A 13,530-nucleotide genomic window follows, 5' to 3' on the forward strand; every position below is an offset into this window, starting at 1 on the left:
AGATTTCATTCTTTTTATGGCTGAGTAATATTCCTCTTTATCCATTCATCAGTCGATAGACACTTGGCAGCTTCCATGGTTTGGCTATTGTAAATAATGCTGCAATAAACATAGGAGTGCATATATCCCTTTGAATTAACATTTTTGTATTTTGGGGGTAAACACGTAGTAGTGTGATTACTGGATCATAGGGTAGTTCTATTTCTAACTTCTCAAGGAACCTCCATACTTTGCACAGTGGCTGTACCAGTTTGCATTCCCACCAACAGTGCAAGAGGGTTCCTATTTCTCCACATCCTCTCCAACAATTGTTTCTTGCGCTGTTTATTTTAGCCATTCTCATAGCTGTGAGGTGGTAACTCATTGTGGTTTTGATTTGCATTTGCCTGATGATGAGTGATGTTGAGCATCTTTTCATGTGTCTGTTGGCCATCTGTATGTCTTTGGAGAAATGTCTGTTCAGGTCCTCTGCCCATTTTTTAATTGGGGTTTTTTGGGTTTTTTTCTTTTTTTTGGTTTGAGTTTTAGAAGTTCTTTATATATTTTGGACACTAACCCTTTATTAGATATGTCATTTACAAATATCTTCTCCCATTCTGTAGTTTGTCTTTTAGCCGTGTTGATTGTTTTCTTTGCTGTGCAGAAGCTTTTTATTTTGATGTAGTTCCAATAGTTTATTTTGGCTTTTGCTTCCCTTGCCTCAGGAGACCGATCTAGAAAAAAATTGCTGTGTCCGATATCAGAGAAATTACTGTCTGAACACCACATTCTGTTTATCCATTCCTCTGCTAAAAGATATTTTGGGTTGTTTCCACCTTTTTTACTATTGAGAATAGCGCTGCTGCAAACATTAGTATGTAAGTTTGAGTACCTGCTTCCAATTCTCTGGGGTGCATACCAATGAGTGGAATGACAGGGTCATGTGGCAATTCAGTGTTTGACCTGTGGGAACCCCCAGGCTGATGGAGCCCTGCAGGATATGTTGGGGGGCCTTGCTTTCAGACAGAACCCTTTCCACCCCAGTGCCTTGGAGGCTGTCACAGAAGCCCTCTCTGAAAATTGCTCTCATTTCTGCCCCCCTGGCCAGCTTCACCTGCAGATCAGAGAAGATTTCATCTCCTCCTTCTTGCATGGGAGTGCTCCTTACAGCCCCGTGCTCCTATGGGAGTCATTTGGCCCTAGGGTAGAGCTCACCCTTCCAGGCCGAGATCCCAGTCCTCACCACTGTCTGACCTAAAGCTCAGTAGCAGAGGGCTGGTCAGACAGACCCAGGGTTGTGGTCCAGCTCTGCCCCTTGCAGGGGAGACAGCAGCCTCCATGGGCTGCAAAGGTTTTTACAAGACCCTGATTCCTATTGATGGCATGTTTCCCTGAGACATCCCCTTCAGGACAGGGATGTGGGCGTGTGTTGGCCTCTGTTAACACATGTCTTTGTGTCTTGTCTCCGAGTAGAACGTGATTTGATCTTGTGAGTGGAAGTAGAAATTTTAAGCTGTAATTGGAGTTTGGGATTTTCAAAAATAGAAAGAGATAAGAAAGAGCTGGGTTGGGGCTGTCAGAAGCCGTCCTCAGCTGGTCTCATCCACATGGAACCCTCTCAGTGTCCCGTTTCTTCCCTTCAGTTACGTGATGATACTTGAAACAAGCACCAGGTTGGTTTTAATTTTTTTAACAGAGGCCTCTTTTTTTCCCCCACTCCTTATCTACATATTTCTTTAGTTGGAAAAAAGATTTTAAGAAATTTCAATCCCAGTAGCATTTGGTAAATTTATATAAATAATGGCTTACATATGCTTCAAAGCCTTTCACACGCCTCCCTCCCTTATTCCATCCAAAAGCCCTGTTAGGAAGGCAAGACAGTTTGGCAAATAATAATTTGTCTTCACTTTATAGATGAAGAGACAGATCCTCAGTGTGTGTTGGTGTGTTTAAGGTGACATGTATTCTAGATGACAGAACCAGAACTAGAACGTAGATCTCCCGTCACCTCCTCAAGGACCCCTCCTTCTCCTTCACCCCTCCCTCTAGGCTGCCGTAGAGGCCCCATCATAATCCTCTATCCCCTGTCCCACACCTTCCCTAGACTGTGAGGCCTTACTCATCTTTGTACCCGCCACACTTCTGAAACTATAAGAGGTGCTCATTAAAGCTGGTTGACCAAATGAGTGAATTATTTTCTTAGGAGGTTTTTTTAAAGAAAATTACTATTATTTTTTTATTATTTTTTTAGGGGGGTTAGAGAGGCAGAGGGAGAGGAAAAGAGAGAATCTTAAGCAGGCTCCATGCCCAGCACAGAGCCCAATTCAGAGCTTGATCTCACAACCCTGAGATCATGACCTGAGCCGAAATCAAGAGTAGGGCGCTAAACCAACTGAGCCACCCAAGCACCCATCTCCTGGAGTTTTTTGAGTGCCTGTTCACAGTGTGGTTTTAATGATATGAATGGGTAGAGAAAGGAGGGGTATACTGCAGGGATGATTGATGGCCATTGGCTGGTGCATGCAGCCTCTGTCATTGCTGCCAGTGGGGCAGGGCTGGAGCTCAGATTTGTGTTGGGGAGGAGAGGAGAGGGGATGCAGTCCTGGGTCTGTCAGGGATTACTCCAGCTGTCTGAGTCAGCCTACCTCTGGGCCTAGCCTTAAAGACCACCCCCCTGGAGCACTGGGTATGGTACTCCACACCAAAGAGACCCAGGTGGGTCTGGGTATCTTTATGGAGAGTCAGTCCCTCTATCCCCGAACCTGCAGGAGGAGAGGTCATCTTTCTCAGCTGTAACTGGCCCACCTGCTTTGCTGCCAGCCACTGACATAGTGCCCTCAGAGGGAGCTCAGTGACAGTCTTTTCAGCCAGCGCAATGGAACACCAGGCTGAGGGCTGTAGGAGTAGAGCAGTTACGGACTTCCTAGTCACTCACAGAGGTTTGTGTCCTGGCCTTAAGGGTTATGTATATAAAGTCTCCTACAGCTTCTTTTTAAGGTCCTGGTTCCATACAGCACTTAGCCCCAAACATCCCTCGTTGCCTATGTGGTCTCCCTGCCTCTAAGCCGACACTACACATGAACCGTGACAGGAATAATAGAAGGGCAGAAGCCCTCAGAACTTACAAGGAGAGTCCTTGGGTGGCTTCTGGGGAAGACTGTGGCCGAGCATTTTGCTTTGTCTTTCAGTTTCCAAATATTGAGGAGAGATTTTTTTAAAAATTAGGATTACATTTCAGGGGTCCCCAAGACCACCCCCAGTTTCAATAATTCACTAGAAGGACTTGGAACTTAGCAAAGCTGTTACATTCATGATTACTGTTTAGGATAACAAATGGAAACAGGTGAAAATCAGCTGGAAATAGGGGAAAGTGCATAGAGAGGGTTTTAGGCAGAAGCTTCCAGTGGACCAGCCCCAGTGGGGCTGTACAGATAGCCCTTACTTCTCCCAGCAAGGACGTACAACAACACGCACAGAGCACTGAGAAACAGGGAAGCCCACCCTAGCCTTGGTGTCTGGGCTTTGTGCTGCTGGTCAGCCACGTCTGTGTGACTGACCCCCCATGGTCTCCACACTCCTCCAGAGGTCAGACGGAGCTGGTACAAGCCCAAGGCCCTTGCTGTAAGTCACGCTGTTAGCATAGACTGTCTGGCATATCCCAAGACTCCCAGGTAAACAGAGACACTCTTAGAAACAGGACATTGTGCAGGCTTAGACGTTGCTGCCCAGAAGCCAGGCAAGAGCCAAACATATTTGTGGGCAAGATTAATCCTTTACCATACAAGGGTCTACATCAGGACTCAGTGAAGCTACAGAGACCTAAAAACTCAACAAGCAAAGGCGAAATGAGAACTGTGTCGGATTCACAGAAGAAGTTCAGTCTCTGAACTTCTGAGAACATGTCAGAATTCAAGTCACAGGAATATCTTTGGGGTTGTGTCCATGGGTAGGTATTGGTGTGGATGGCTAGGAGTGTGCATGCAGTGTGCCCCGCCCCCCAACACACACACACACACACACACACATACACACAGATTCAGGATGACAGTGCCTGAGGAGAAGAGCCTGGAGAGCTGTGGCAGCTGGGCAGGTGCCGTGTTGACTGCGGAAGAAGCATCTGTGCACGTCCCAGAGGTAGAAGCAATGCATTGAAAATGAGCATTTCTTTCCACATGGGCCACTTGGCTTCCAAGGTACCTTGTCACTGTCAGGATGAGTCACATGTGGAAGCTGAGGGCCAAATGAAGTCTGTGAACATAAAAGCAGGCACCCGGTGAGTCTGAGCTTAAAATAAGAAGACAGCCTCATTTGGGAGAGAGATTGAACCAGGAAATGAAATGGCTGCAAGGAGAAACAGGCTCCGGCCTATGCCAGCCAGGGAGATAGGTGTGGATTGCAAAAGTGGCCCTGCCTGATTTCCCCACACCTGCTGGTCCTCCTAGGCTGCCTGATTCCTGCTTGGCTGTGGAGTGTTCTTTCCACTGCCCCAGTCCCTCCTCCTGCAAGCCAGGTACAGGGTGTTCTACCCAGAGTGTGGAAGACTTTCAAAATCTGTGCAATGCCTTGACAGCCCCCAAGCATGGTGACTATGTCTTACATATTTTGAAAACATTTCCTGGGTGACTTTGATGTGTGGACAGGGTGGCCTGAGGGATGTAGCAAGTGATGAAGCTGGAGAGTGAGATACCGGCCTATTGTGGATGGTCTTGAATGCCAGGCTAAAGAGTTCAAATTGTATCTTCCAGGCAGCTCAGGTTTTTAACTGCTGAGCTGCAGAGTGAGATTTTCCCATCAGAATGACATCTTCCCTAGCCACCTAAGGGAAGAGGGTGAGATAAGGTTAGAAGTCCACCGCGGTATGCCAGGTGTGAGAGAGGAGAAGCACAACACACTCAGAAGAGCAGTTTCCGAGTTAGAATCGGTGAAGCTTCTCTGTTGGGGAGGCAGGGCTACACAGCGGTTCTGTTTAGCAGAAATAGGCAACTGAGGGCAAGGAGCACCTGTGGGGAGAAGAATGTGAGAGCATCACTGAAAGTCCATGTGAAATCCACATGGAAATGGCCACTGGCATAGTGGATCCGAGTCTGGAAGCAAGGAGGCAAGTCAGAGCTGGAGGCACAGATCTGTGAGCGTCCCGGGCAACATCTGAAACTCGGAGTCCCCAGAGATGCTATTCATCAACTTGCCTATAAACATAGGCATTGAGGACACCTGGGTGGCTCAGTCGGTTAAGCATCTGCCTTTGGCTCAGGTCATGATCTCAGGATCCTGGGATTGTGCCTCAAGTCGGGCTTCCTGCTCAGTGGGGGAGTCTGCTTCTCTTGGTCTCTCTTACCCTCTGCCCCTCCCCATTGCTTGTTCTCTCTCTCTCTCTCTCTCTCTCAAATAAATAAAGTCTTAAAAAAATAGATTTTGAATGAAAATATTTGGAAATTCCAAGATGTTCTTCCTGTGGGTGGGTGGCTTTCCTTCATGGGACTGCAGGCTGAGGTCACCTGTGACTGTGGCCTCCGCCTCCCACTAGTGGTGAGGGACTCCCAGAGCCTCCTCCTTCCTATCTTTCCCTTCCTCGGTGTTGTCACTCTCCAGCCACCCCTGCTGTGTTCCTGCCATGCTCACATGGCCGTTGGGGCTAACAAGGCCACCAGGAGTCAGATAAAGGCTCTTAGCATTTTAGGTATTAGAACTAGAGAAGTCATAGCATCCAGTACTCCATTTTATAGATGAGAAAATTGAGATTCAGAGATGGGAGTGCTTGGTCAGGGCCACAAAACCAGCCTGGCATTACAAAGATGAGGCCCTCCCCAAGCCCACTGATTCCCAGCCTGGCTCCTTGATGCCACAGACTGAGCCTGGAGCCTGCTGTCTTACAGGACTACACGCGGGTGGTGTGCCCTGTGATTGACATCATCAGCTTGGATAACTTCAACTACATCGAGTCAGCCGCAGAGCTCAGAGGGGGTGAGTGGAGCCAATGCTTTCTCCCCAACGAAGCCTCGCTGCTCCCCCTGGTCGGCACTTTCTAGGGGGAGAGTGCGGAGAGGTCTGGTAGTGTCTGGAGTGTCCAGCCCTGCATCCTATAACATCAGTAGCTCTAGTGTGGTGTTGCCCCCGAGACCATGGATGGGGTGGCCAGGATAACGTGCAGGGCATATCCAGACCCCAGAGCTCTGGCTCTGATAGGAGCTCACTCTGGGACCTGAGAATAGGGGGGAAGCCAAGTACCTTCTGGCTAGACAGGGCCTGACCTGTTCTGGCACCTCAGCATCGGGCACCGCGCTCTCTCTGAGGCCCACCACGGTTCTCCTCAGGGCCTCATGTGGCCCCCCAAGACTGATTTGAGGTGATTCAGCCCCTTAAAAACTCGCTCACATCTTCCCAAGGCACCTGGCCGAGGGCCATTCCTGTAACTGTCCATCCTGTCCCTTTGGGCTCTGTCAAAACTGACTCTGTCTTCTGCCCTTTATCCCCTACCTCTGCCCAGCACAGAAGGCTCAAAAGGCAATAGGAGGTAGAAGGAAACTGTGAGAGGGAAATCCGATGGCCTTCTTGCTGCTCGGCCTGGGTGATACCTGCTGTCCCCAGGACGAACTTACCTGGAGTGTTTATGAGCTTCTAGAAAGGGATGTGTTGTGCAAGTCAACTGAACGGGCGCTGTGTTCTAGGGTTTGACTGGAGCCTCCACTTCCAATGGGAGCAGCTCTCCCCAGAGCAGAAGGCCCGGCGCCTGGACCCTGCTGAGCCCATTAGGTAAGTCAGGGCAGGGGTGGGTAAGCAGGTCTGTCACTACTGGGTCCTTCCATTGCTACATGGTATAGGAGGCATTCCACATTAGACACCCAAAGGATTGGGCAGAGACCAAGAGCACCCTTGGCCAGGCTGGCCCCACTTTGCCCTTACTTGAGGAGTTTCTGTCTTCAAGGAGACTTCACCTAAGGGGACAGAGGTCTGGTAAGACCTGTACTGAGGATTTGCCCAGTGTGGTCCTCCTATACACATGCCACCATGTACTTATACTTCCCATTAAATGTCAGAGGGTCCCAGATGGTCCAGATGGCTTGGACCTCTGATGGGGGGAGGTTGGTCCCTTTGTCAGAGCAGAGCCACTAGGTCTTGGATGTCACGATTCAGCCCAGGAAGGTCAGGTCAGCATTGCTGTAAAGGGAGAGGCCTGGCCACTGCCGCTTAGTAACAAACACGTCTGTTCTGTCCTCTGTGAGAATGTGACAGTGGCATTGAATCTGGGCTCTTTTGTAGTGCTGTAGATGCTTTGTCCTGATGTGTATTCTCCCTTCATGTGGGAGACTCACAGCCTGGGGTTGGGAGCCTGTCCGAGGGCCCGGAGTAGGATAGAGCATCGTGTCCACCCAGGCAGGGAGCCTGGGTTCTCAGCTTGGGATGTTCCTACCTAAGACTGGCGCACGTGTCCCAGAGCTGTTGGTGATCTCCACGTTGACACTTGCCCACCTCAGGTGGGGTGTCAAGAGATAAGAAGTGCTTGGAGAAGTATGGAGAAGGCCACTGGGGTGCAGTTTCTCTCACCAATGACTTAGGGATGCCCTGGATTCTTCTTGAATATCTCTATCTCTAGACCTGCCATGTAGTAAATGTTTGATCACTTGCATTGAATTAACTTAAGTCGGATGGAGAACCAAGGAGCAAGGAGGAGCCAAACGGTGACACTTCGATAGAAGTGTGTGGTTAGAACTCTTCCAGGGACCTGTCTCACCCACCTGCTTACCCCTGCCCCCTCCGCCAGCCTTCATGAGCTGGAGTGATGCCAAGAGGGAGATTGGAGCTGGACGGTGGACCAGCTAATGTGCTCTATTTCTGAACCTTCTTACCACACCTAGCACCATGCAGCGCACAACAGCTTCTCAGTTACTCTCCAGAGGTGGCACCTGACGTAGTGGTGGACCGAGTCGAGGACAAAGGTGGCAGTGGCAATGGTGATGCAGCCTCCTCAGGGCTTTTCCTTCTCTGTCCCACTGCCAGGGTCCTCAGGGCATGTTCTGTTCCTGTGGGAATCCCTCTCTCCTCAGAGAATGAGCGTTTCCCAGGAATAGGCCAAGTCTCAGAACAGCATGGAGTTTGTGGCACTGTGGGAGACCTGGTTTCTTGACCTGCTCTCTACCAACTAACTGACATGGGGGAAAAGTCCCTCGGCCCTCTGGGCCCACTGGATGGGAGGCCAGGCCCCCGAGGGCTCGCCCACCTCTCCCAGCTGTCGCTCCTTATAGATACTCATCCTGAGGCTCACTGGATTATTTGGTTGGACTCTGCTGTCCTCACCTGCCTTCTTCAGCACCCTGTTCCTTTCCTGGTGGCTTCTCTGGCATCTCTCTCAGCAGTCAGAGACAGGACAGGTGGAGATAAGATGCCAAGGAAAAAGACAAAGCTGAGGGTGTGTTAGTTTGTGGGGGCTGCTGCAGCAACGTACACACACAGTGGCCTATCGATAGAAATGTGTGGTGTCCCAGATCTGGAAGCTAGAAGTCCAAAATCAAGGTGTCAGCAGCATTGTTTCCTTCTGAGGGCTATGCTTGCTTGCTTGCTTGCTTTTTTTTTTTTTTTTTTAAAGAATTATTTATTTATTTATTTATTTATTTATTTATTTATTTATTTATTTATTTATTTATTTATTTATTTTAAAGAGAGAGCACACGTAGTGGGGAGGGACAGAAGGGGAGGGGAAGCAGAGTCCCTGATGAGCAGGGAGCCCGATCCTAGAACCCTGAGATCTTGACCTGAGCCGAAGCCAAGAGTCAGACAGTTAACCAACCAAGCCACCCAGCCACCCCTCTCCTTGGCTTTCAGATGACCTTCTTCTCCGTGTCTCTTCACACTATGTGCTCTGTATGCACTTCTGTTTCTCTGGCTCAGTGTTTCCTTTTTATTAGGACACGAGTCACATGGGATTGGGGTCCACCCTAATGCCCTCATTTTAACTTGATTATCTCTGTAGATACTCTCTCTCCAAATTAGGTCACACTCTGAGGTACTAAGGGCCCTAGAACCCTGATATATTATTTTAGGGTTACATAACACCTCACAAGAGGGGTAAAGAAGAACAAAAGGGGGAGAGCCCAATCTCAGGAAAAGGAAGTGCCATTAACAGGTACAGCCTCTGTCCTTCTCCTCTTCCTGGTCAGTGGCCCACTGCCTGGGCTCCCTTAAGTGGAGCCCCCCAAGAGCTGGGCAGAGCCTGTGGGAGAGGCCAGGGAGGATCCCCTAGGCCCTGAGAACAGTGGGCTTCTGAATGAGACCCAGCTTCTGCCCCCAACACCCAGAAGGCATGCTTATGAGTAAATTAGCCTGTTTTCAAGATCAGGAGATTTAAAATCAAAAGGGAAACCCCCGGAGCACGTTTTAGGTAACACATTGGCCCTTTTGAAGAGGAAAAGCAGTGGGGAGAAGAGAGCGCTGAGTTCTGTGCTGCCCTGGCAGATGAATGTAATAGTGATCCCTCCCTCTTTTCCTTTCTCTACCCATCTTTTCCTTCCGAATGCCTAGGACTCCCATCATAGCTGGAGGGCTCTTCGTGATGGACAAATCCTGGTTCAATTACCTGGGGAAATACGATACAGACATGGACATCTGGGGTGGAGAGAATTTCGGTGAGTCCCTGTGTCTACGTCCTGGGGCCGGGTGGCATCTCTGTGTCCTGGGACCACATGCACGTGGGGAGTAAGTCACCCCTTGGAGGTGAGGCCAGGTGGGGCACCAGAGGAGTGTTGCTGGGAGGCTGAGCACCAGGAAAGCCTCCCCAGGGAAGACCACCAGGGGCAAGTAAAAATGTAGAAGCCAGGAAGACTAAAGAAGAATAGCACGCTCAAGGCCCAGAGGCAGGCTTGAGGTGGGAGTGCTGAAAGGGGGGATTTGGAGGTAGAAGGAACCTGGGCATGAGGAGGATTGACAGTGACCCTTGGAAAGCTTGGTAAACGTCTGTTGGCTGCTCTGTGCACATAGCACTCAGTGCCAGTAATGAAGAGGGCCTGGGGTAGTCGCCACAGAAGGTTGGAAGCATCTGGGCCTTCTCTTCTGGTGAGAGAGAACAGGGTGAGGATGGATGAGGTCACAAGTTCCCGGACTGCAAACACGTGGTGTCAAGATGCATTCTGCAGCTCTAGGAGAAAAGCAGCCCGGGACCCGCTCGTGTGGGTCAGTTATGAGTGCCTCTCCTCCTGCCTCATGTGTTAGAAGTGTAACTTGGGGGTGCTTCTTGGGGTTGTTGTGAAAATCCATGGAGCTGGATCTGTAAAACTCCCAGCACCATCCGGGCACGGCAAATGCTTGTCTCCTTTCACTGCTTCTGGCAGGCAGGACCCCCAAAGGTGACTAGAACATGGGCTGCTCAGGCAGGGATTCGGCTCTATTCTGTTCCCAGCCATCTCTGGTGCTTAGAATCGTGCCCTTGTGAAGGAGGCTCCCGTAAGTACTTGTGGAACAAAGCACTGGAGGAGAAGAGCCAGAGGCCAGAGTGTCACCGGGGAGCATTTTGCACAGGCTCCCCGAGAGGGGCGCGGCCCAGAGAATGCATGGTCCATGGGGCTCAGCTGGGCACTCAGCAGTAATCCCATGCATTGTCCTCTGCCATTGTTTGCTCCCGTCTCTGCCTCCAGAGTGTTTTATGGCTTTCTTCCTCAGTCACTAAGAGTTATTTTCCAGAAATTTATGGCTGCCGGCCTGACCTGCAGCATCTGTTCTCCCAAACTGGGCAGTGGAGAGAAATCCATCAGAAAAGTACATCTTTTGCCATCCCGGGGGCTGGACCAGAAGCTCAGCAAAGAAGCAGAAAACCCCAAACCCATGAACTGGAGTGATTCCCCCTCCTGGTACCCAGTCCTGGAACACAGCAGGGAAATCGGGTCCAGGTTGGAGGGCAGCTCTGCCTGCACGGGCCCAGGAGAACTTGGAACCAGGTAGAGCCTTGTCATTCCCAGTGGGGACGAAATTTCTGTCTCTCTAGAGACAGCCAGCGGGACATGCTGTTCATTCACAGTGCCTCTCAGGATCCTTAGGGCTGTCCTCCGGCCTTTCCTCCCATCATCAAATGAATCCTTTCTGCAGCACTTCTGATAGATAGTAGTCATCCTGTCTCTGCTCCAGTGCTGTTGATGACAATTGTGTTCACTGCTTCACAGTTGAGCACGTTCTGGTGCTGTGAATTTTCGCATTGAATTGTTAGAAGATTCTTCTAGGGTGCAGGACATCTCGTGCTAGCCTCTGCTGGGGCTTCCTCTGCCCCCTTGAACCTTACAAAGTGAGTGTGATCCTTCCTCCACATGGCAGTCACGTTGGGATTCAGGCAGCATGTTATTTTTAATGATGGCACATTCTGGTCCAACCTACTGGTACCTCCTGTTTATGGCAGTGTTGACATACATCTGCTCATATCAGGTGGCAATCACAGCTAGTTGCTTCCTGGTGGTTCGACACTCATGAGTGCTGATTTGAATGGGGAAGGAAGGAGGGGCTTCTGAGGAGGTGTAGGAGAGGCATTTTACAATCCATCACAAAATTTTTTAAAATACCCAAAAAAAAAAAAAACTACCGCAGGCAGCTATCCCAGGAGACACTGTTTTCTCCCATCCTGACATTCCGTTACGTTATAGCTGGCTCCCAGAACTTTGAAAGCCATTTCTGGATTTTTTTTTTTAACATTTTATATGCCAGAAGGCGCAGTGCTTTTCCAATGGTACATATATCATGCAGAGCAGCCCAGCTCTGCGGGTGAGCATAGGTAGGCACCAGAGTGCATGAAGGTGAGGATCTGGAAAAGCCCATCAGGATGGGGTGATCAGGGTTTGGTGGAGTCAGGGAACACTCCTCTTCAGAGGAGAGATGATAGTGAAGGAAGGGGTTCTTGCTCCAGGGAGTGACGGAGGGGACCCTCCGCACCACCCAGCTCACCACATCCTGAGATCCACCCCTCTCTCCATCCCCAGGACTATTCTGTTCCCCTCAAAGCCAGCCTCCCTCCGGGCCAGAGATCACTGTCTGAAATGCAGGCTTTCCCATTTCCCAGACCAGGCAGCCGCTGTGGCTGCTGCTTGGCCCAAGGTCAGGGCCCACACTCCTCAGCCAAGTCCCTCCTGGTCCTTGCCCATGTCTCCACCCATCAGTCTGGAAGCATGAACAGAACCTCTAGCAGTGCCCAGACATGCCCGACCTTCTGCAACCACCTTGCCTCCCTTCTCCACCAAGTGCTGATTCTGCTGTGCAACAGAGCCCTGCAGCAGCCTACCCCCAGGACCAGGACACCTTCCCTGCCCACTCTCTTGCCCACCATCCTCACTCTATACCCCTCAGCAGCTGGTTCTCCTCTCTACGGGCTACTGAGCTCTTTTGTGTATTTGTGTTCATTCATTTGTGGCTGCCGCCTGCCTGCTACTAAACCCAGCAGAAGGCGAGAAGACTCCTCCAACTTCTAGTCCTCAGGGCTCAGAACACCAGAAACTGCTGGCTACCTGTGTGTGTTCAAAACCAAGAGCTGGGAGCTTGCAAGCAGATTCTTTACTTTTCTTTCTTTCTTTTTTTTTTTTTTTTTTTTAAGATTTTATTTATTCATGAGAGACACAGAGAGAGAGGGGCAGAGACACAGACAGAGGGAGAAGCAGGATCCCTGTGGTGGGAACCCAATGCAGGGCTCGATCCCAGGACCCTGGGAATACAACCTGAACCAAAGGCAGACACTCAACCACTGAGCAAGCAGATTCTACAGAGGAGCATGGTCTGCTGATACCTCGATGTGGGCCTTGTGAGACCTTCAGGAGGGAGCCAGCCAAACCCACACACTAGGTCCATGTGTCCTTTGTTACAGCAGCAAAACAGATTCCCTTCCCTATCCCAGGACTGCTCTAAGTAGGCGATGCACATGCCCCTGCTTCCCCTTCAGATCCACTCAAGCAGCACTTACTAAAGGGGCATCGTATCTGACTTGCTGGTGCACCTTATCCCCCGAAACTTCTCTTTCTGACTCTCCCTCTTCATGCTAGATGGTTCAGGGTAATAGAAAATGGCTTCTCTGAGAAGAGCATCCAAGTCTGATGAGAAGTCCTCTTTCCTTGCAGATAGGGAGCTAAGCTAAAGCAGGCTGCTCTTCAGTTCTCAGTTCCTCCTCTGGGCTGCTGCCAAAGCCCAGGCAAAGTCTCCCAGGGCCATCCTCTCCCACTGCTCCTGAACTTCCCCACATCTACTCAAGGCCCATCAGAGAGGATACGGATGGCTTCTTTTCTGTAAGGAGTATGGAAAGTTTAGGGCACCATCTTGGCATTTGCAGTTGGATGGCCATGGGTGGCCATGGTGTCCCTTTGGCTAGTCTTTGTTCAACAGCTTGGGGCCTGGATACCGCGTGATTGGCCCAGATGGTACAAAGTACAATTTCGTGGACCAATAAGATGTTCTCTACCCAAGTCCACGTGTTCATTGAAAAATAATAACAGAACTTCCAGGCCCAGGAGGTCCTGAGACCTTAAAGATCATTAAACGGAATACTCTGTTGGCACATTTATGTGTGTGGACTTAGGAATAACAGAAGCCATGTAGGTG

At 50.2% G+C, this 13,530-nt stretch overlaps 1 protein-coding gene across 2 annotated transcripts in view; it reads left to right on the plus strand.

Annotated features, from left to right (window-relative positions):
• GALNT14 (polypeptide N-acetylgalactosaminyltransferase 14) overlaps positions 1-13,530 on the plus strand; it is a 205,213-nt gene that overhangs the window by 167,569 nt on the left and 24,114 nt on the right. For both annotated transcript variants that reach the window (XM_077843700.1, XM_077843699.1), the window contains exons 7-9: positions 5,853-5,940; positions 6,645-6,729; positions 9,493-9,596. In XM_077843700.1, coding sequence (XP_077699826.1) covers positions 5,853-5,940; positions 6,645-6,729; positions 9,493-9,596 — 277 coding nt within the window. The remainder of the gene's footprint in view (positions 1-5,852; positions 5,941-6,644; positions 6,730-9,492; positions 9,597-13,530) is intronic.

This window comes from Canis aureus, chromosome 12 (assembly GCF_053574225.1).
Source record: "Canis aureus isolate CA01 chromosome 12, VMU_Caureus_v.1.0, whole genome shotgun sequence".
Taxonomy (NCBI): domain Eukaryota; kingdom Metazoa; phylum Chordata; class Mammalia; order Carnivora; family Canidae; genus Canis; species Canis aureus.